Source organism: Oncorhynchus kisutch, linkage group LG30 (assembly GCF_002021735.2).
Source record: "Oncorhynchus kisutch isolate 150728-3 linkage group LG30, Okis_V2, whole genome shotgun sequence".
NCBI classification, from domain to species: domain Eukaryota; kingdom Metazoa; phylum Chordata; class Actinopteri; order Salmoniformes; family Salmonidae; genus Oncorhynchus; species Oncorhynchus kisutch.
The window spans coordinates 27,334,692-27,358,097 of NC_034203.2; the positions used below are offsets into that span (position 1 = coordinate 27,334,692).

The following is a 23,406-nucleotide window of genomic DNA, read 5'->3' on the forward strand; positions in this document are numbered from 1 at the left end:
TAACAATGAAATAAGGATCCGTGGTAATGAGAGGAGAGAGGAGAGGAAGGGCAACCCTACAATCGACAGCAAGACTTCTCAACACATGCTGTGTAGGGGCCACAACCCCACAAACAACTGCTCTTACAATTAGTTTCAAACACACACTAAAACAAAACAAAGTGTGTCCACAAGGCACCCTATTCCCTATATAGTGCACTCATTTTGACTAGAGCTAAACTTATCAAGGTAACACACCACACAGGGTATATGGTTCCATTTCAGACACAGAGAAAGACAGATCAACATAGGGAGAAAGGTTAGAGGTCACCATGCACCTGGTGGGTGAAATGCCGGAGGGGAGGGGGCGTTGCACACCACCGTCTCAGCCAGCAGGTTGTTATAGGGGTTGTTAGGGTCGTGGGCTCGGAGCAGAGGGTTAGTTAGGAGGTAGTTGCCAGTCATTCCTGTAAGAAGGAAGGAAAGAGTGAGGGAGGGAGGAAAGACGAGGCAGGATAGTGAGAAAGAGAGGAGAAAGGGGGAGAGAGGGTATGTTAAGAAGTAGTTGTCAGTCAACCCTGTAAGAACGGCAGGAGAGAAAGGGAAACAGAGTGAGAGAGGGAGTCAGTGAGTGAGAGAGGGAGACAGTGAGTGAGAGAGGGAGGGAGACAGTGAGTGAGTGAGAGAGACAGTGAGTGAGAGAGGGAGACAGTGAGTGAGAGAGGGAGACAGTGAGTGAGAGAGGGAGGGAGACAGTGAGTGAGAGAGGGAGACAGTGAGTGAGAGAGGGAGACAGTGAGAGCGAGAGGGAGGGAGACAGTGAGTGAGAGAGGGAGGGAGACAGTGAGTGAGAGAGGGAGGGAGACAGTGAGTGAGAGAGGGAGGGAGGGAGACAGACAGTGAGTGAGAGAGGAGAAACACTAGTATCTGATTATATTTGATTATATTTAAAAGACAAGGCAGGAGAGTAAATAAGGGAAGAGGAGATGAAGAGAAAGAGGCCAGAGTAAAAAGTACCATCAGTATAGGGTTTGCAGCAGTGTGCTTCTTCAGTAAATGCAACAGGCTGGGTAGTTGATGTTTAAATCATGTCTACACATCGTATTCTCCAGATTTAATTTCACAGAACAGCAAGCAATATTGTCCGCAACAAGTGAGTCGCTATAAACAAAGCCACATTCTGTACCACCAGAAAGTACCAAGGAAACATGTACTAAAAACATTGTCAAGTACTTTCTCTGTTAAACAAATACTTGACTAATAAATAAATACTACTGTAGGGACTACATTTTAAAGTGGGAATCAAAATATTCTGTATGATTTCAGTAATGATAAGAGGCCATCTGCACTCTTTGAAGATCTTTACTACTGAATAGTGTCTGTTCCAGGTGCCTAGGAATCAAAAGAAGTATACTGGAATAGATTGTTTTCTGGGCACCATGATGTTTTTATAGGTATATTTATTTTGCATTCAAGCCTCAGTTTTGGATTATTCCTTCTTTTTTAAACTTGTTTTTATTTTTACAGTGTGCAGGTCTCCATCTCTTCCGGTATGATTACAGTAGTCATGTAAAACATGTCATTGTAAACAGCCACTTTACAGACTAGCGTCAGTGGACTGTATAGACTATACAATCAAACTGATAATGTGGGGACTACATACCGACATCACTGTGCTCCCACATAATGGAAGTGTACATAATGCATCTATCTATAAGTATAATGTATAATAGCAATGTCCAGTCATTGAAAACAATATCTCATTTCTTATCAGTGGTGATTAAGGTAGCTTAATGCTGGTACTGATAAGGGGGACAGAAGTTAAAATCAATTTTACAGTGCAAGTCTGAGCTGTATCATGTTAAGCCTCTCTGTGACCTCGCCTTCACTCTCTTCCTCTGTCCTCTGTCTCTCTTTCCCCTCTCTCTCTACCTCTCCTCTTTCTTATTCTCTCTGTCAGTCTCTCCATCTCCCCCCTCTGTCTGTTTGTCTTTCTCTCCCAAGTCTGTCTGCCTCGCTCTCTCTCTCTCGCGCGCTCTCTCTTTCTCTCCCTCTCACGCCCTCTCTCTCATGCTCTCTCTTTCTCTCGCTCTCTTTCTCTCCCTCTCTCTCTCCCTCTCTTTCTCTTTCTCTCCCTCTCTTTCGCGCGCTCTCGCTCTCTTTCTCTCCCTCTCTTTCTCTCCCTCTCTTTCTCTCCCTCTCTTTCTCTCCCTCTCTTTCTCTCCCTCTCTCTCTGTCTCGCGCACTCTCTCGCTCTCTTTCTCTCCCTCTCTCGCGCTCTCTCTCTGTCTCATGGCTGAAAATCATCAGGAGACCAGGCCAGGGTGAGGATGAGTCAGTGCACAGCCAGCAGAGCCCCTGTAGCCAGTCAGTCAGGGTCGCCCAGAGTTGAACACACAACACCAGCTTCTCATCACTGCCACTTGAAGCCAGACTAAGTAGCTATGTAACACTTCTCTCATCCAACAAGTAGCAGCTGTGCAGATCGGCCACCAAAAGACACATTGACGTGAACTTTGAGTCGTCATAAAACATTTGTTTAGCGTGTATTTGTTTACTTGCTGCTGAATAACCTGTATTTTATTTGTTGTTTATGTTTTTTTGTAATAAGGACAGACACTAGCAATATTGAGTAAACATTTATCATTGTACCACAAAGTGCCTCCTTGAATGAAGAGCAGCATCATTGACTTGTTAAATAAAAGGCTAAATACATACAAATAAAATCTGCATCTGCCATATTTATTCAGGCACTTTTTGTCTATTCAAGGGCCCATAACAGAGAGAACATAACATGTGTAGATAGAGACAGAGGAGACAGAGGGGCCAGTCTTACCCTGGTGGTTCAGGGTGGAGGTGCTGTTGATGTCTCCGGAGATGAAGGAGGATTCTGACTGCTTCCTCACTGTGTCGTTCCACATCCTCCTGATACGACTCTGTAGGAGGTAAACAACAACACACATATATTAGAATAACCTTAAACACTGATGTCACTTCCCTTTACATGCTATCATGCAACAGAAAAAGACCACAAGAAAAATGCTCTGTGAAGGCAGCAAGCAAACACAATGGATTACAAGAACAACCTCCAAAACAAAATGGATGCATGCGAAATGACACCCTATTCCCTATATGGTGCACTACTTTTGACCAGGGCCCATAGGACTCTTGTCAAAAGTAGTACACAAAATAGGGAATAGGGTGCCATTTCGGACACAACTTCAATCTTCAACGCTGGTATCCTTCCCTGTTCCCTCTGTATGCTAGCATGCAGCAGGAGAACAAGGCGGGGGCTCTCCCTTTCACCCTCAGTGGAAAGAGAGAAGGCAACTTCACACAAGAGGATCAGAACGACCACCTTTAACTCAATACAGACTCTTCCCTCTATGTGTTAGCATGCAACAGGAGAGAAAGACCACGACTGGCCTTTCCCTTCCTATGCCGCAAAACTATTTCTCTCTGGGCAAATACACTTACTGAAGTGTACTAGAGTTCTGCTCTCAATAAAAAAAGAAAGGGTTGAGAGGAGGTATATTCAAGTGTTCATGCTGGTCCTTGGCGTGCTAGCATGCAACAGGAGAAAGACTAGAAAAAGAAACCTCGTTTCCCTCTCCATAGAAAGAAAGGATAGAAAAAAGGGTGTATATAATCCAACTGCCCGCTGCTGTACCGTACCTAGTATGTACTGTACCTGTGTGGCGGAGGAGTAGCGTGCGGTGGATCGAGACGTGGCCGTCTTGGCCGAGCTGTGGGACCCTTCAGAAGGCAGACCTCCGCAGCACTGGGACTGGCGGAAGCATTTGCTGTACTCTTTACGGACCTGCAGCGGGCACAGGATCAGGGCAGAGCGACAGAGACACAGTGAGCTCAGAGAGACCACAACAGTGACAGTAGACTCCAGAGAGCGATAGAGAGAGGAAAGCTTTCCAACAAAGCCACAAAATCCATATCTTTATCAAATGCCACCAAGCCGACAGCAGCAGTTCAAATGGCGTGTCTCTGGAGATAGGCCTATCACGTCCGCCATGATGACACATTCAAATCTCACACAGAGGGGGGTTTCCAGGGGGGCAAATATGACATAGAAGCGGTGCTAATATCAGAGATAGTCTTAAATGTCAAGAGACAGCAGACATTGAAATGAGAAGCATATATTTTGCCTTGGGCTTAAGTACACATAGATACATACATTAATCTTATTTATTTGGGAAACTGGTCATTAGAAAGGTTATTTCCCACTTCTGGTGAGGAAAGCTTGTCTTATATTCAAACATTGGCATACAAAATGCAGTGCTTGTTAGAGTCTGCAGCATTATCTTTATATAGGCCATTGGCATTAAATCCTTACCTTTTTCTGGAGGAGGCAGTGAAAGATAAAGATGAACATCCCTTGCAGAGTGTTGAAGATGGTGAAGAGGTACGCCATGACAACGGAGGACTCGTTGAGGAAGAACAGACCAAAGGACCAGGTCAGGCCCAGGAGAAAGAGCAGGGCGAAAGCTCCGAGCACCCAGGATCTGAAACACACAAACAATATTGATCACAATCATTAATAATAACTGAAGCGGCTGCCTTGATTTCATCTTTCATTCATTTGAAGTTGCTCTCTGTTTGGTTCCTAAGGATTTGTTCTGTGAGGAGAGAAGGGGGCCGGGTTAGTATTCCTCCTTCTGGACATGTCTATACACTAAACAAAAGTATAAACGCAATATGCAACCATTTCAAAAATTTTACTGAGTTACAGTTCACATAAGGTAATCAGTCAATTGAAATAAATTAATTAGGTCCTAATCTATTGATTTCACATGACTGGGAAGACAGATATGCATCTGTTGGTCACAGATAATGTTTTTTTTTTTTAAGTAGGGGCATGGATCAGAAAACCGACCACTATTTGCTTCATGCAGCTCGACATCTCCTTCGCATAGAGTTCTTCAGGTTGCTGATTGTGGCCTGTGGAATGTTGTCCCACTCCTCTTCAATGGCTGTGGGAAGTTTCTGGATATTGGTGGGACCTGGAACACGTTGATCCAGAGCATCCCAAACATGCTCAATATGTGACATGTCTGCTGAGTATGCAGACCATGGAAGAACTGGGACATTTTCAGCTTCCAGGAAAGGTGTACAGATCCTTGTGACATGGGGACGTGAATTATCATGCTGAAACCGTGATGGCGGCGGATGAATGGCACGACAATGGGCCTCAGGATCTTGTCACGGTATCTCTGTGCATTCAAATTGCCATCGATAAAACGCAATTGTGTTCGTTGTCTGTAGCTGATACCTGCCCATACCATAACTCCACCATGGGGCACTCTGTTCACAACATTGACATCAGCAAACCGCTCGCCCACACGTCGCTATACACGTGGTCTGCGGTTGTGAGGCCGGTTGGATGTACTGCCGAATTCTCTAAAACGATGTTGGAGGCGGCTTCTAGTAGAGAAATTAAGATTAAATTCTCTGGCAACAGCTCTGGTGGATATTCCTGCAGTCAGCATGCCAATTGCACGCTCCCTCAAAACTTGAGACATCTGTAGAATTGTGTTGTGTGACAAAACGTCACATTTTCGAGTTGGCTTTTATTGTCCCCAGCACAAGGTGCACCTGTTTAATGATCATGTTGTTTAATCAGCTTCTTGATATGCCGCACCTGTCAGGTGGATGGATTATCTTGGCAAAGGAGAAATGCTCACTAACAGGGATGTAAAAAATTTGTGCACAACATTTTAGAGAAATAAGCTTTTTGTGCATAAGGAACAATTCGGGGATCTTTTATTTCAGCTCATGAAACCAACACTTTACGTTTATATTTTTGTTCAGTGTACATAGAGTACAACCCATAAATGCTGATACGTAGATTTGGAATGAACTGAGGTCCTCTGACACAGTCAAACTATGTTTCCCTGTTTCTTCTCAGGGTTGGTTGGCTAAACAGAAACCGCAAACACAGCATGTTTCTCACATGAGGTTCCAGGAAAGCCCAAAGAGAATCAGATAGCCAACGGTAAGTTCCAATGGCGCCGGCTGGCAACGGGAGCCATCGATACACAGCAGAAAAGGACTGAGCATCCACGGAAGAGAGAAAAAGAGAGAAAAGGAGACTAGTGAAAACCAGACACCACGTCTTTTGACTTTCAGAGAGACAAAAGACAATACAAACCCGAAATAGCGAGAGATGCTACAGATTAGTTGCGCTTTTGTGTCAGTGTGTACATTGTTCATTATTTGATGGTATTTTGGGCGTGGGTATTCTGGCTCTTTATGCTTTTCAAACCTCAATTGACTTATTATTTCAAAGTCTTGTGGAAAGTTACAAATCTAACTTTGCAGGAGTAAATAATTGGTCGATTAGAGGTGGACTCCAATTAATGACAGTTGAATGAGTTTTGCATCCTTTGAATGATTTGTTTGAATGAGCCTGCTATCTTTGAAAGCAGACCCTCTTTAAACTACATTCTTAACCAGGACAGCTTGATAGAGGTCAATTCAACAATTTCTCTGCTTTTAAAAGCTTAGACTCTTCTTTTATCCAATTCCCTGGAATGACAGGCTGTTTGAATAAAGATGTGGGTACAACTCCAGTTCCTCCACCCCACACATGCATCTAAGAGCCACATGTTTAAACCAGTGTCCCAGGGGAACCTGTAAACGACCACAGGAGCAACTGATACAAGAGTTCAGGGATGCAGTTATGAAGAAATGAAAGAGGCAATGTAACCCCCCGCATAGTGCAAACACTGCCCTCATAAACACTAAGCCCCCCCAAAAATAACACCTGAGGATAGAAATCAAATCTGAAAGGAAAATATTTGTCCACTCCAGTTATGGGTTATTGAGATGTAATTCTAAGGTCAAATACACCAAATAAACCACTCAATATCACACAAGCAAGGCCATGGCTGGGAACAGGACAGCACGCAACACATTGGTTTCTCACTTCAAACTGAGCTGACACAAAACCAGTAGTATCAGCCTTCACATCATCTCCAGAGTGACCTCAGAACCCCCTCTCACCTGATACCGCCCAGCCGGGTCGAGTCGGGTTTCATAGAAGTGGAGTGCTTCACCATCTTGTACATGGTCACCACCAGGAAGATGAGATTGAGCTGTCAAAACAGAGGCACAGCGAGGTTAACACACCACACTGGAGGCACGGCATTAATTTCCTGGTATGAGCAGCAATCCACGTCGCCTACATTTCATGGTAACTTAGACCCAAACCAGGGTGGTTCGTATACAAATAGGCAAATACATTTAACAAGCAGCATGTCGCCTACATTAGTGACTCACTGAGATCATATAATAATAACAGATCAACATTATTGTGTTATACCAAGAGGGATATGAAATGTTCAATCTTTAAAACAGACTCCCAAATGTGAGAATAGAGAGGATGTAGCGTAGCTTTGGTCTCCAGCTCCACTAACACTGGCTATGATAAAGTGCCTCGAATGCCCCGTCCCACTCCTATGCCTGACGTAACGCACAACACCTCAGGCCTTGGCCAAGCAGTCTGGTGCCAAACACGTGTTATTACTCATCACAGCATGGGAATGTTCATCTAATACAGCAAAAACAGAACAGAGAACGAGAGAGAGACCAGAACGCCATATTTTAGAAACAAAGGACTGGAGCCAGGAAAAACAGCTCCATATTCTAAGCTATACATTCAGAAAGGTTTCCATGACTTCAGGATGTTTGTCTGTAAGCACAGGGAGGCCCACCGCCACCAGGGGAAGGAGGGATATGGGACATTAAAACCTCACTGAAAACAATTGTTCAGTAAATATTCTATCTTTTTATACTTCTATATATTTAGCATTTTCAGTTATTACAACATTCTCTATGAAAGAAAATAAATGACAATAACTGCCTGGCTTGGAAGGAATACAAAGACATTCTGATCTAGCAGAGATACTGTCCCAAGATGATCAAATGCAATATACTTGAGGGCTGAATTTTATGAAAGCTGTTCAGTATATAATCTCACTCTAAAACATGAATACACCAGGCCAATATAGAGCCGTAGCTATATACATCCTTTTCAAATAGAAACCAATAACGTGGGGTGGAAGAGGGAGAGGGCAGAGTTAGTGAGAGGGATAGAGGGAGAGAGAGAGGGGGATAGGGGGAGAGAGAGAGAGGGAGAGAGATAGAGAGAGAGAGACAGAGGGATAGAGGGAGAGACAGAGGGATAGAGGGAGAGACAGAGAGAGGGATAGAGGGAGAGACAGAGAGGGATAGAGGGAGAGACAGAGAGAGGGATAGAGGTAGAGACAGAGAGAGGGATAGAGGGAGAGACAGAGAGAGGGATAGAGGGAGAGACAGAGGGATAGAGGGAGAGACAGAGGGATAGAGGGATAGAGGGAGAGACAGAGGGAGAGACAGAGGGATAGAGGGATAGAGGGAGAGACAGAGGGATAGAGGGAGAGACAGAGAGAGGGATAGAGGGAGAGACAGAGAGAGGGATAGAGGTAGAGACAGAGGGATAGAGGGAGAGACAGAGAGATAGAGGGAAAGACAGAGGGATAGAGGGAGAGACAGAGAGAGGGAGAGACAGAGAGAGGGATAGAGGGAGAGACAGAGAGAGGGATAGAGGGAGAGACAGAGAGAGGGATAGAGGGAGAGACAGAGAGAGGGATAGAGGGAGAGACAGAGAGAGGGATAGAGGGAGAGACAGAGGGATAGAGGGAGAGACAGAGGGATAGAGGGAGAGACAGAGAGAGGGATAGACGGAGAGACAGAGAGGGATAGAGGGAGAGACAGAGAGAGGGATAGAGGTAGAGACAGAGAGCGGGATAGAGGTAGAGACAGAGGGATAGAGGGAGAGACAGAGGGATAGAGGGAGAGAGAGGGATAGAGGGAGAGACAGAGGGATAGAGGGAGAGACAGAGAGGGATAGAGGGAGAGACAGAGAGGGATAGAGGGAGAGACAGAGAGAGGGATAGAGGTAGAGACAGAGAGAGGGATAGAGGTAGAGACAGAGGGATATAGGTAGAGACAGAGAGAGGGATAGAGGTAGAGACAGAGGGATACAGGTAGAGACAGAGAGAGGGATAGAGGGAGAGACAGAGAGGGATATAGGTAGAGACAGAGAGAGGGATAGAGGTAGAGACAGAGAGAGGGATAGAGGTAGAGACAGAGGGATATAGGTAGAGACAGAGAGAGGGATAGAGGGAGAGACAGAGAGGGATATAGGTAGAGACAGAGAGAGGGATAGAGGTAGAGACAGAGAGAGGGATAGAGGTAGAGACAGAGGGATATAGGTAGAGACAGAGAGAGGGATAGAGGGAGAGACAGAGAGAGGGATAGAGGTAGAGACAGAGAGAGGGATAGAGGTAGAGACAGAGAGAGGGATAGAGGTAGAGACAGAGGGATATAGGTAGAGACAGAGGGATATAGGTAGAGACAGAGAGAGGGATAGAGGTAGAGACAGAAGGATATAGGTAGAGACAGAGAGAGGGATAGAAGGAGAGAAGAAAAGACAGAGAAGGGATTTTAGATCAAAGTGATGTTTGTCTCCTAGCCACCAGGGCCGATTTAGGTCTGCATGAGTCTAGTGGTTGGAGATGCATTTAACACAGCCGCCAGTGATGACACAGATCTGATGAGACAGGCAGTCAGGCAGAGAAGCAGGCAGAGGCAGCTTAGGGCTGGCTCAACTACCGTATAGCCGTGTAACCGACTGTTATGGATGTAGAGCGTCATGAAAACAATAACTATCATAATCGTTTAAAAAATATATTTTTTACATGGCATTTTTTGTAATGTCAGTTGAGTTGAATCAACAAATCACAACCCATATTTTAGCATATCATTCACGAGCTGCCAGTCCACCCATTACGCCCTCATTGACTTGAAAGGGGACACCCACTCTATTTATTCTATTTCTATGGCAGCAAATGCAATCAGGAGCATAAATTGTGCATAATTTCGTATATAAACGGTTATTGAGGTCACCACGGTCATTTGGCTGGCCAATTACCGTCAAATAAAGTTCCATGACCGTCACAGCCCTAAGGCAGGCAGGCAGAGAGGCAGGCAGAGAGGCAGTCAGAGAGGCAGGCAGGCAGAGAGGCAGGCAGGCAGAGAGGCAGGCAGAGAGGCAGTCAGAGAGGCAGGCAGAGAGGCAGGCAGGCAGAGAGGCAGGCAGGCAGAGAGGCAGGCAGGCAGAGAGGCAGGCAGAGAGGCAGGCAGGCAGAGAGGCAGGCAGGCAGAGAGGCAGGCAGGCAGAGAGGCAGGCAGGCAGAGAAGCAGGCAGGCAGAGAAGCAGGCAGGCAGAGAGGCAGGCAGGCAGGCAGAGAGGCAGTCAGGCAGAGAGGCAGGCAGGCAGAGAGGCAGGCACAGAACTGTACATGTCCTTGCTTCTCCCCGCACCCCACCCTCTACGGACTCTGCACTACCCATTACCTCCTCAGAAAACACACCACCAAAACCACAGCACCCTTTCCCTTATGTATCTATGCAGAGTATGTGCGTGTGTATGTGCTGTACAAACACAGTATGTTCACATGTTTTCTGTGTGAATAATGCAAATGTACAGTACCAGTCCAAAGTTTGGACACACCTACTGATTCCAGGGTTTTTCTTTCTTTTCACCATTTACTACATTGTAGAATAACAGTGAAGACATCAAAACTATGAAATAACACACATGGAATCATGTAGTTACAAAACAAATATATAAATATAAATATCCTCACTGAACTTCTGGAGAGAGTTTGCTGCACTGAAAGTAAAGGGGCTGAATAATTTTGCACACCCAATTTTTCAGTTTTTGATTTGTTAAAAAAGTTTAAAATATCCAATAAATGTCGTTCCACTTCATGATTGTGTCCCACTTGTTGTTGATTCTTCACAAAAAAATACAGTTTTATATCTTTATGTTTGAAGCCTGAAATGTGGCAAAAGGTCGCAAAGTTCAAGGGGGCCGAACTTTCGCAAGGCACTGTACATGCTTCACAGAGTTCAAGTAACAGACACATCTCAACATCAACTGTCCATAGGAGACTGCGTGAATCAGGAATTCAAGGTCGAATTCCTGCAAAGAAACCACTACTTAAGGACGCCAATAATAAGAAGAGACTTGCTTGGGCCAAGAAACACCAGCAATGGACATTAGACCGGTAGAAATCTGTTACATTTTTGGTTCCAACCCCTGTGTCTATGTGAGATGCAAAGTAGGTGAACGGATGATCTCTGCATGTGTGGTTCCCACTGTGAAGCATGGAGGAAGAGGTGTGATGGTGTGGGGGTGCTTTGCTGGTGACACTGTCAGTGATTTATTTAGAATTCAAGGCACACTTAACCAGCATGGCTACCACAGATTCTGCAGCAATACACCATCCTATCTAGTTTACTCTTAGTGGGACTATAATTTGTTTTTCTACAGGACAATGACACCTCCAGGCTGTGTATGGGCAATTTGACCAAGAAGGAGAGTGATGGAGTGCTGCATCAGATGACCTGGCCTCCACAATCACCTGACCTCAACCCAATTGAGATGATTGGGGATGAGTTGGACCGCAGAGTGAAGGAAAAGCAGCCAACAAGTGCTCAGCATATGTGGGAACTCCTTCAAGACTGTTGGAAAAGCATTCCAGGTGAAGCTGGTTGAGAGAATGCCAAGAGTGTGCAAATCTGTCATAATGGGTGGCTACTTTGAAGAATCTAAAATACATTTTGATTTGTTTAACACTTTTTTGATTACTACACGATTCCATGTGTGTTATTTCATAGTTATGATGTCTTCACTATTATTCTACAATGTAGAAAATAGTACAAATAAAGAAAAACGCCTGAATGAGTAGGTGTCCAAACTTTTGACTGGTCCTGTATGTGCATGCATGGGTGTGTGTACGCGTGTGTGAACTCCATGCGGCCTGCATGAAATATTTAGAGGTGAGGATGGAGATGTCCATACGACGTGATTGGCTGGGGATGTGTCATGATCCTCGGGAGGGCCAGGGGGTTATGGGTAATGGCTGTCTGGCCCACCCACTCATTATTTCCATGTTCAACCCTGAGCAAATGACCTTCATGCCTGAGATTGTCTCTCCTCCTCCTCAGACAACTGACAGTGTAAGGCAAGACCTGCTTCCTCAATCATCAACTATTTCCACCAAACAAACAGCTAAGCTGATGAATGCTGCTGCTCACTAGACTAGACAAATTTCATAGGATTTTACAGCTGAATGACTGCTGATGTCCTCATGTCAGCTATAATGGACCACTTTCCTTTCATGCAACTTGATCAGCAAAAGCAATAGCTAAGTGACCAGGCGAGACAGAAAAAAAAAAACATTAACTTTTCCCCCCATTCACATTACTTTGTGGAAAACACATACATGTAACAGACTATACCAACATAGTATCAGACGTAGGCAGAGACAGATACCAACATAGTAACAGACGTAGGCAGAGACACAGACACAGATACCAACATAGTATCAGACGTAGGCAGACACAGATACCAACATAGTAACAGACGTAGGCAGAGACACAGACACCAACATAGTATCAGACGTAGGCAGAGACAGATACCAACATAGTAACAGACGTAGGCAGAGACACAGACACCAACATAGTATCAGACGTAGGCAGAGACACAGACACCAACATAGTATCAGACGTAGGCAGAGACAGATACCAACATAGTAACAGACGTAGGCAGAGACAGACACCAACATAGTAACAGACGTAGGCAGAGACAGACACCAACATAGTAACAGACGTAGGCAGAGACAGATACCAACATAGTAACAGACGTAGGCAGAGACACAGATACCAACATAGTAACAGACGTAGGCAGAGACACAGACACCAACATAGTATCAGACGTAGGCAGAGACAGATACCAACATAGTAACAGACGTAGGCAGAGACAGATACCAACATAGTAACAGACGTAGGCAGAGACACAGACACAGATACCAACATAGTATCAGACGTAGGCAGAGACACAGACACAGATACCAACATAGTAACAGACGTAGGCAGAGACACAGATACCAACATAGTAACAGACGTAGGCAGAGACACAGACACAGATACCAACATAGTATCAGATGTAGGCAGACACAGATACCAACATAGTAACAGACGTAGGCAGAGACACAGACACAGATACCAACATAGTAACAGACGTAGGCAGAGACACAGACACAGATACCAACATAGTAACAGACGTAGGCAGAGACACAGACACAGATACCAACATAGTATCAGACGTAGGCAGAGACACAGACACAGATACCAACATAGTAACAGACGTAGGCAGAGACACAGACACAGACACCAACATAGTATCAGATGTAGGCAGAGACACAGACACAGATGCCAACATAGTAACAGACGTAGGCAGAGACACAGACACCAACATAGTAACAGACGTAGGCAGACACAGATACCAACATAGTAACAGACGTAGGCAGAGACACAGATACCAACATAGTAGCAGACGTAGGCAGAGACACAGACACCAACATAGTATCAGACGTAGGCAGAGACAGATACCAACATAGTAACAGACGTAGGCAGAGACACAGACACCAACATAGTATCAGACGTAGGCAGAGACACAGACACCAACATAGTATCAGACGTAGGCAGAGACAGATACCAACATAGTAACAGACGTAGGCAGAGACAGACACCAACATAGTAACAGACGTAGGCAGAGACAGACACCAACATAGTAACAGACGTAGGCAGAGACAGATACCAACATAGTAACAGACGTAGGCAGAGACACAGATACCAACATAGTAACAGACGTAGGCAGAGACACAGACACCAACATAGTATCAGACGTAGGCAGAGACAGATACCAACATAGTAACAGACGTAGGCAGAGACAGATACCAACATAGTAACAGACGTAGGCAGAGACACAGACACAGATACCAACATAGTATCAGACGTAGGCAGAGACACAGACACAGATACCAACATAGTAACAGACGTAGGCAGAGACACAGATACCAACATAGTAACAGACGTAGGCAGAGACACAGACACAGATACCAACATAGTATCAGATGTAGGCAGACACAGATACCAACATAGTAACAGACGTAGGCAGAGACACAGACACAGATACCAACATAGTAACAGACGTAGGCAGAGACACAGACACAGATACCAACATAGTAACAGACGTAGGCAGAGACACAGACACAGATACCAACATAGTATCAGACGTAGGCAGAGACACAGACACAGATACCAACATAGTAACAGACGTAGGCAGAGACACAGACACAGACACCAACATAGTATCAGATGTAGGCAGAGACACAGACACAGATGCCAACATAGTAACAGACGTAGGCAGAGACACAGACACCAACATAGTAACAGACGTAGGCAGAGACACAGACACAGATACCAACATAGTATCAGACGTAGGCAGAGACACAGACACAGATACCAACATAGTAACAGACGTAGGCAGAGACACAGACACAGATACCAACATAGTAACAGACGTAGGCAGAGACACAGACACCAACATAGTATCAGACGTAGGCAGACACAGATACCAACATAGTATCAGACGTAGGCAGAGACACAGACACAGATACCAACATAGTATCAGACGTAGGCAGAGACACAGACACCAACATAGTATCAGATGTAGGCAGAGACACAGACACAGATGCCAACATAGTAACAGACGTAGGCAGAGACACAGACACCAACATAGTAACAGACGTAGGCAGAGACACAGACACAGATACCAACATAGTATCAGACGTAGGCAGAGACACAGACACAGATACCAACATAGTAACAGACGTAGGCAGAGACACAGACACAGATACCAACATAGTAACAGACGTAGGCAGAGACACAGACACCAACATAGTATCAGACGTAGGCAGACACAGATACCAACATAGTATCAGACGTAGGCAGAGACACAGACACAGATACCAACATAGTATCAGACGTAGGCAGAGACACAGACACCAACATAGTAACAGACGTAGGCAGAGACACAGACACCAACATAGTAACAGACGTAGGCAGAGACACAGACACAGACACCAACATAGTATCAGACGTAGGCAGAGACACAGACACCAACATAGTAACAGACGTAGGCAGAGACACAGACACCAACATAGTAACAGACGTAGGCAGAGACACAGACACAGATACCAACATAGTATCAGACGTAGGCAGAGACACAGACACAGATACCAACATAGTAACAGACGTAGGCAGAGACACAGACACAGATACCAACATAGTATCAGACGTAGGCAGAGACACAGACACAGATACCAACATAGTAACAGACGTAGGCAGAGACACAGACACAGACACCAACATAGTATCAGATGTAGGCAGAGACACAGACACAGATGCCAACATAGTAACAGACGTAGGCAGAGACACAGACACCAACATAGTAACAGACGTAGGCAGACACAGATACCAACATAGTAACAGACGTAGGCAGAGACACAGATACCAACATAGTAGCAGACGTAGGCAGAGACACAGACACCAACATAGTATCAGACGTAGGCAGAGACAGATACCAACATAGTAACAGACGTAGGCAGAGACACAGACACCAACATAGTATCAGACGTAGGCAGAGACACAGACACCAACATAGTATCAGACGTAGGCAGAGACAGATACCAACATAGTAACAGACGTAGGCAGAGACAGACACCAACATAGTAACAGACGTAGGCAGAGACAGACACCAACATAGTAACAGACGTAGGCAGAGACAGATACCAACATAGTAACAGACGTAGGCAGAGACACAGATACCAACATAGTAACAGACGTAGGCAGAGACACAGACACCAACATAGTATCAGACGTAGGCAGAGACAGATACCAACATAGTAACAGACGTAGGCAGAGACAGATACCAACATAGTAACAGACGTAGGCAGAGACACAGACACAGATACCAACATAGTATCAGACGTAGGCAGAGACACAGACACAGATACCAACATAGTAACAGACGTAGGCAGAGACACAGATACCAACATAGTAACAGACGTAGGCAGAGACACAGACACAGATACCAACATAGTATCAGATGTAGGCAGACACAGATACCAACATAGTAACAGACGTAGGCAGAGACACAGACACAGATACCAACATAGTAACAGACGTAGGCAGAGACACAGACACAGATACCAACATAGTAACAGACGTAGGCAGAGACACAGACACAGATACCAACATAGTATCAGACGTAGGCAGAGACACAGACACAGATACCAACATAGTAACAGACGTAGGCAGAGACACAGACACAGACACCAACATAGTATCAGATGTAGGCAGAGACACAGACACAGATGCCAACATAGTAACAGACGTAGGCAGAGACACAGACACCAACATAGTAACAGACGTAGGCAGAGACACAGACACAGATACCAACATAGTATCAGACGTAGGCAGAGACACAGACACAGATACCAACATAGTAACAGACGTAGGCAGAGACACAGACACAGATACCAACATAGTAACAGACGTAGGCAGAGACACAGACACCAACATAGTATCAGACGTAGGCAGACACAGATACCAACATAGTATCAGACGTAGGCAGAGACACAGACACAGATACCAACATAGTATCAGACGTAGGCAGAGACACAGACACCAACATAGTATCAGATGTAGGCAGAGACACAGACACAGATGCCAACATAGTAACAGACGTAGGCAGAGACACAGACACCAACATAGTAACAGACGTAGGCAGAGACACAGACACAGATACCAACATAGTATCAGACGTAGGCAGAGACACAGACACAGATACCAACATAGTAACAGACGTAGGCAGAGACACAGACACAGATACCAACATAGTAACAGACGTAGGCAGAGACACAGACACCAACATAGTATCAGACGTAGGCAGACACAGATACCAACATAGTATCAGACGTAGGCAGAGACACAGACACAGATACCAACATAGTATCAGACGTAGGCAGAGACACAGACACCAACATAGTAACAGACGTAGGCAGAGACACAGACACCAACATAGTAACAGACGTAGGCAGAGACACAGACACAGACACCAACATAGTATCAGACGTAGGCAGAGACACAGACACCAACATAGTAACAGACGTAGGCAGAGACACAGACACCAACATAGTAACAGACGTAGGCAGAGACACAGACACAGATACCAACATAGTATCAGACGTAGGCAGAGACACAGACACCAACATAGTAACAGACGTAGGCAGAGACACAGACACCAACATAGTAACAGACATAGGCAGAGACACAGACACCAACATAGTAACAGACGTAGGCAGAGACACAGACACCAACATAGTAACAGACGTAGGCAGAGACACAGACACCAACATAGTATCAGACGTAGGCAGAGACACAGACACCAACATAGTAACAGACGTAGGCAGAGACAGATACCAACATAGTAACAGACGTAGGCAGAGACACAGACACCAACATAGTATCAGACGTAGGCAGAGACACAGACACAGATACCAACATAGTAACAGACGTAGGCAGAGACAGACACCAACATAGTAACAGACGTAGGCAGAGACACAGACACCAACATAGTAACAGACGTAGGCAGAGACAGATACCAACATAGTAACAGACGTAGGCAGAGACAGACACCAACATAGTATCAGACGTAGGCAGAGACACAGACACAGATACCAACATAGTAACAGACGTAGGCAGAGACAGACACCAACATAGTAACAGACGTAGGCAGAGACACAGACACAGATACCAACATAGTAACAGACGTAGGCAGAGACAGACACCAACATAGTATCAGACGTAGGCAGAGACAGACACCAACATAGTATCAGACGTAGGCAGAGACACAGACACAGATACCAACATAGTAACAGACGTAGGCAGAGACAGACACCAACATAGTAACAGACGTAGGCAGAGACACAGACACAGATACCAACATAGTAACAGACGTAGGCAGAGACAGACACCAACATAGTATCAGACGTAGGCAGAGACACAGACACAGATACCAACATAGTAACAGACGTAGGCAGAGACAGACACCAACATAGTAACAGACGTAGGCAGAGACACAGACACAGATACCAACATAGTAACAGACGTAGGCAGAGACAGACACCAACATAGTAACAGACGTAGGCAGAGACACAGACACCAACATAGTAACAGACGTAGGCAGAGACACAGACACCAACATAGTAACAGACGTAGGCAGAGACAGACACCAACATAGTAACAGACGTAGGCAGAGACAGACACCAACATAGTATCAGACGTAGGCAGAGACACAGACACCAACATAGTAACAGACGTAGGCAGAGACAGATACCAACATAGTAACAGACGTAGGCAGAGACACAGACACCAACATAGTAACAGACGTAGGCAGAGACAGATACCAACATAGTATCAGACGTAGGCAGAGACAGATACCAACATAGTAACAGACGTAGGCAGAGACACAGATACCAACATAGTAACAGACGTAGGCAGAGACACAGACACAGATACCAACATAGTAACAGACGTAGGCAGAGACAGATACCAACATAGTAACAGACGTAGGCAGAGACACAGACACAGATACCAACATAGTATCAGACGTAGGCAGAGACACAGACACAGATACCAACATAGTAACAGACGTAGGCAGAGACACAGATACCAACATAGTAACAGACGTAGGCAGAGACACAGACACAGATACCAACATAGTATCAGATGTAGGCAGACACAGATACCAACATAGTAACAGACGTAGGCAGAGACACAGACACAGATACCAACATAGTATCAGACGTAGGCAGAGACACAGACACAGATACCAACATAGTAACAGACGTAGGCAGAGACACAGACACAGATACCAACATAGTAACAGACGTAGGCAGAGACACAGACACAGATACCAACATAGTAACAGACGTAGGCAGAGACACAGACACAGATGCCAACATAGTAACAGACGTAGGCAGAGACACAGACACCAACATAGTAACAGACGTAGGCAGAGACACAGACACCAACATAGTAACAGACGTAGGCAGAGACACAGACACAGATACCAACATAGTATCAGACGTAGGCAGAGACACAGACACCAACATAGTAACAGACGTAGGCAGAGACAGATACCAACATAGTAACAGACGTAGGCAGAGACACAGACACCAACATAGTAACAGACGTAGGCAGAGACACAGACACAGATACCAACATAGTATCAGACGTAGGCAGAGACACAGACACCAACATAGTAACAGACGTAGGCAGAGACACAGACACAGATACCAACATAGTATCAGACGTAGGCAGAGACACAGACACAGATACCAACATAGTAACAGACTTAGGCAGAGACACAGACACAGATACCAACATAGTATCAGACGTAGGCAGAGACACAGACACAGATACCAACATAGTAACAGACGTAGGCAGAGACAGACACCAACATAGTAACAGACGTAGGCAGAGACACAGACACCAACATAGTAACAGACGTAGGCAGAGACACAGACACAGATACCAACATAGTAACAGACTTAGGCAGAGACACAGACACAGATACCAACATAGTATCAGACGTAGGCAGAGACACAGACACAGATACCAACATAGTAACAGACGTAGGCAGAGACACAGACACCAACATAGTAACAGACGTAGGCAGAGACACAGACACCAACATAGTAACAGACGTAGGCAGAGACACAGACACAGATACCAACATAGTAACAGACTTAGGCAGAGACACAGACACAGATACCAACATAGTATCAGACGTAGGCAGAGACACAGACACAGATACCAACATAGTAACAGACGTAGGCAGAGACAGACACCAACATAGTAACAGACGTAGGCAGAGACACAGACACAGATACCAACATAGTATCAGATGTAGGCAGACACAGATACCAACATAGTAACAGACGTAGGCAGAGACACAGACACCAACATAGTATCAGACGTAGGCAGAGACACAGACACCAACATAGTATCAGATGTAGGCAGACACAGATACCAACATAGTAACAGACGTAGGCAGAGACACAGACACCAACATAGTATCAGATGTAGGCAGAGACACAGACACCAACATAGTAACAGACGTAGGCAGAGACACAGACACAGATACCAACATAGTATCAGACGTAGGCAGAGACACAGACACCAACATAGTAACAGACGTAGGCAGAGACACAGACACAGATACCAACATAGTATCAGACGTAGGCAGAGACACAGACACAGATACCAACATAGTAACAGACTTAGGCAGAGACACAGACACAGATACCAACATAGTATCAGACGTAGGCAGAGACACAGACACAGATACCAACATAGTAACAGACGTAGGCAGAGACAGACACCAACATAGTAACAGACGTAGGCAGAGACACAGACACCAACATAGTAACAGACGTAGGCAGAGACACAGACACAGATACCAACATAGTAACAGACTTAGGCAGAGACACAGACACAGATACCAACATAGTATCAGACGTAGGCAGAGACACAGACACAGATACCAACATAGTAACAGACGTAGGCAGAGACACAGACACCAACATAGTAACAGACGTAGGCAGAGACACAGACACCAACATAGTAACAGACGTAGGCAGAGACACAGACACAGATACCAACATAGTAACAGACTTAGGCAGAGACACAGACACAGATACCAACATAGTATCAGACGTAGGCAGAGACACAGACACAGATACCAACATAGTAACAGACGTAGGCAGAGACAGACACCAACATAGTAACAGACGTAGGCAGAGACACAGACACAGATACCAACATAGTAACAGACTTAGTCAGAGACACAGACACTCAAGCCCATACTGTATGGATAATGCACATAATATACCGGGCTTTCATGCCATCATAGACACACACACATCCCATAAAGTATAATGTGGCTTACCATGATAATGAAGGTGACAGGTCCTATGAAGCTCCAAATGAAGTGGTTATCCACCCTCAGCCAGCAGCTGCAATGGAACATGGTCATGTGATCAGGTGATCGACATCCCTCAAGAGCAAATGATCTATTCTGTCTCCCCCACTGTGACTGTGACATCTCTGCATTTTCTACACTCTAAAAACACAGCAGCATTTGTCACAATGTATCCTACTGATCAGTAGCCAGCCTGGCTTCTAGACTAGCTAGATGACATGATGATATAGTTACTACAGCAATAGAATAGTGATTGTCATTCTGGACCACAGAGAGAACCTGACCTTGAACACATTCTGGCTGTGAGCCATACAACAGCACTGGTATTGCATTCATGACTTCAGTCTGCCAAAGTCTACAATTGAGAGAGCAGTCTGGCTATACTTTTGACCCTAAACACAGTCAAAACGTACGCACAAATAGTTCCAACAAGATTTGTGCTGAAGCTACTGTATGTATTATCAGATAATATGTTCATTCAAATGCAGGGAGTGCTGCACTACAGACCCGAATGTAAAAAGAATACCCAATTTACATAACTCCCTCTGGAAAAAGAAAAGCCTACGACAAATCATATGGCTTGTTTCTTGGATAAAGGCCACTGGAGAAGAAAAGTTTAAAGAATTAAGGTCAAGAGAGAAAAAACTAGCTCACAGAGAACACACCAGACCAGAGCAACCGACCGGCCAGACAACTCATTAATGTAGTAGTTTTGCTCACAGCTTTCCTATATGACAGGGTGTACATTTGCCAGGAGGCAGAGGGAGAGGCAGTGGGAGACTGGGGCCTGTGATGTAGCTCTCATTAGCAATATATCTATCTATGTGCGAAGAAAGGAAGTCTTGATCTGGAGCTGGCTGGCTTGGGAGGCCTGATGCTCTCTGCACCAAGAAAGGAAGATAGATACTGTTGAATGATCCCAGTTTTATTGTGCAATGTTTCCACCCCAAGGTCAACATCTGAAGAGGGTATCTATCTTTATTTCTATCTTTCTTGACATTACTTTTCGTACCCTGCACCTGGCGGTTACTGGACGCACGGACACCACTTCTTAGCTACTGCATTTTGTACCAAGAACACAAAGAGAAGGTCTACAGATGTGATAAGATGTTACTTACGCTCTCGGTGTCCCGTAGCTGCGGTAGTCGATGGCGGCCGAGATTCCCACCACCACAGCGGGAAAGAGGTATCCTGAGGCGTAATAGTACTTCCTGCGGGAGAACTCACTCTCAAACACCTCAACCAGCATGAGGTAGAGCTGCACGCCCTCCAGGCACATCCAGGCAAACGCCGCGAGGAAGAAGAAATGAAGAACGACCGCAATGATGGAACACACCAGCTGGGATGGGGACACATTTAAAGGTTACACATAGAGCGGTACAGGGACAGTGGCATTGAAGCTGCATTGAGACAAGGGAAGTTAAAGTAGACAAAGATAACTGGAACATATTCCCTGGGAACACAATGATAATTAGCCCAAACAACTGTGCATCGAAGCCCACTCCGATCCATGTGTACGCTCGGGGGGCACCGGCACTCCTTACCTTGGGTTCAGTCATATTGATGCCCACAAGAAAGACCAGCTCAGCAATGAAAAGGTTGAGGCAGAGGTTCTTGTGGATGGTGTTGCGGTCACTCTGAAGGCCCCTGAAGAAGCAGAAGGTGAAGAGGCTGATGGCCAGACACACCAGCGACACAGCGATTCCCATCCGGGTTATCACCGTCAGCAGCAGCTCATGGACACTCCCCTCTGCCTGGAGGACAGGGCAGAGAGACACACACCGCCGGAGTTAGAACCAATAACTTGCCGGATCTTAGACCTAACATGACAATGGGGTTAGAAGCAACAACCTGCCGGATGTACCTAAACACAGGGGGTGGTTAGACCTAATAAGCTTTGCTTTGTTGCGAAGACCTTTTTATCTTATTCAAATGTTTAGGGAATACAATGAGTAGGAAGACATAGACAACGCTATCTAGTACAGCACCACCGCCACCTTCCTTTCTCAGGCCTCTTTAAACAAATCCCGTTCCCAACATTTATCAGTATATGCTATATAATCTTAAGTAACCCCAATAACCTGGTATAATGTACCATGTAAGATCATGGAGCAAATATGATTTCATGACATATACAGATATTTATAAAGGGATTTAACTCAACATCTAGCTGTACCAATCAGAAACATGAGGCAACACAGGAGGGAGGGTTTAGACCCAATAGCCTGCCGGAAAACATAAAACATGACAGACTTCATGTCCCCATCAATGAACCTTGACATAACATGAATGTCCTGGCTCACTGAGGGTTTGAAAACTCAACATCTACTGTAGGAAACAGATGATGCCCTGCCAATGTAAAGTCCTTAGTAAGCGGTCACAAAAGCGTGACATGTTATAACATATAT

The 23,406-nt window shown here is 45.3% G+C and overlaps 1 protein-coding gene across 13 annotated transcripts in view; it reads right to left on the reverse strand.

Moving 5' to 3' along the window:
- LOC109875133 (adhesion G protein-coupled receptor L2) overlaps window positions 1-23,406 on the reverse strand; it is a 127,340-nt gene that overhangs the window by 7,265 nt on the left and 96,669 nt on the right. For 5 of the 13 annotated variants that reach the window (XM_031810349.1, XM_031810347.1, XM_031810348.1 and 2 more), the window contains 8 exons: window positions 22,543-22,752; window positions 22,117-22,337; window positions 20,966-21,032; window positions 6,997-7,088; window positions 4,328-4,496; window positions 3,671-3,799; window positions 2,816-2,915; window positions 318-446 (listed from right to left, as the gene is read on the reverse strand). In XM_031810349.1, the coding sequence (XP_031666209.1) occupies window positions 318-446; window positions 2,816-2,915; window positions 3,671-3,799; window positions 4,328-4,496; window positions 6,997-7,088; window positions 20,966-21,032; window positions 22,117-22,337; window positions 22,543-22,752 (1,117 nt within the window). Of the gene's footprint in view, window positions 1-317; window positions 447-2,815; window positions 2,916-3,654; window positions 3,800-4,327; window positions 4,497-6,996; window positions 7,089-20,965; window positions 21,033-22,116; window positions 22,338-22,542; window positions 22,753-23,406 lie in introns of all 13 variants that reach the window. The other 8 variants (XM_020467348.2, XM_020467347.2, XM_031810351.1 and 5 more) reach the window with 3 other exon arrangements.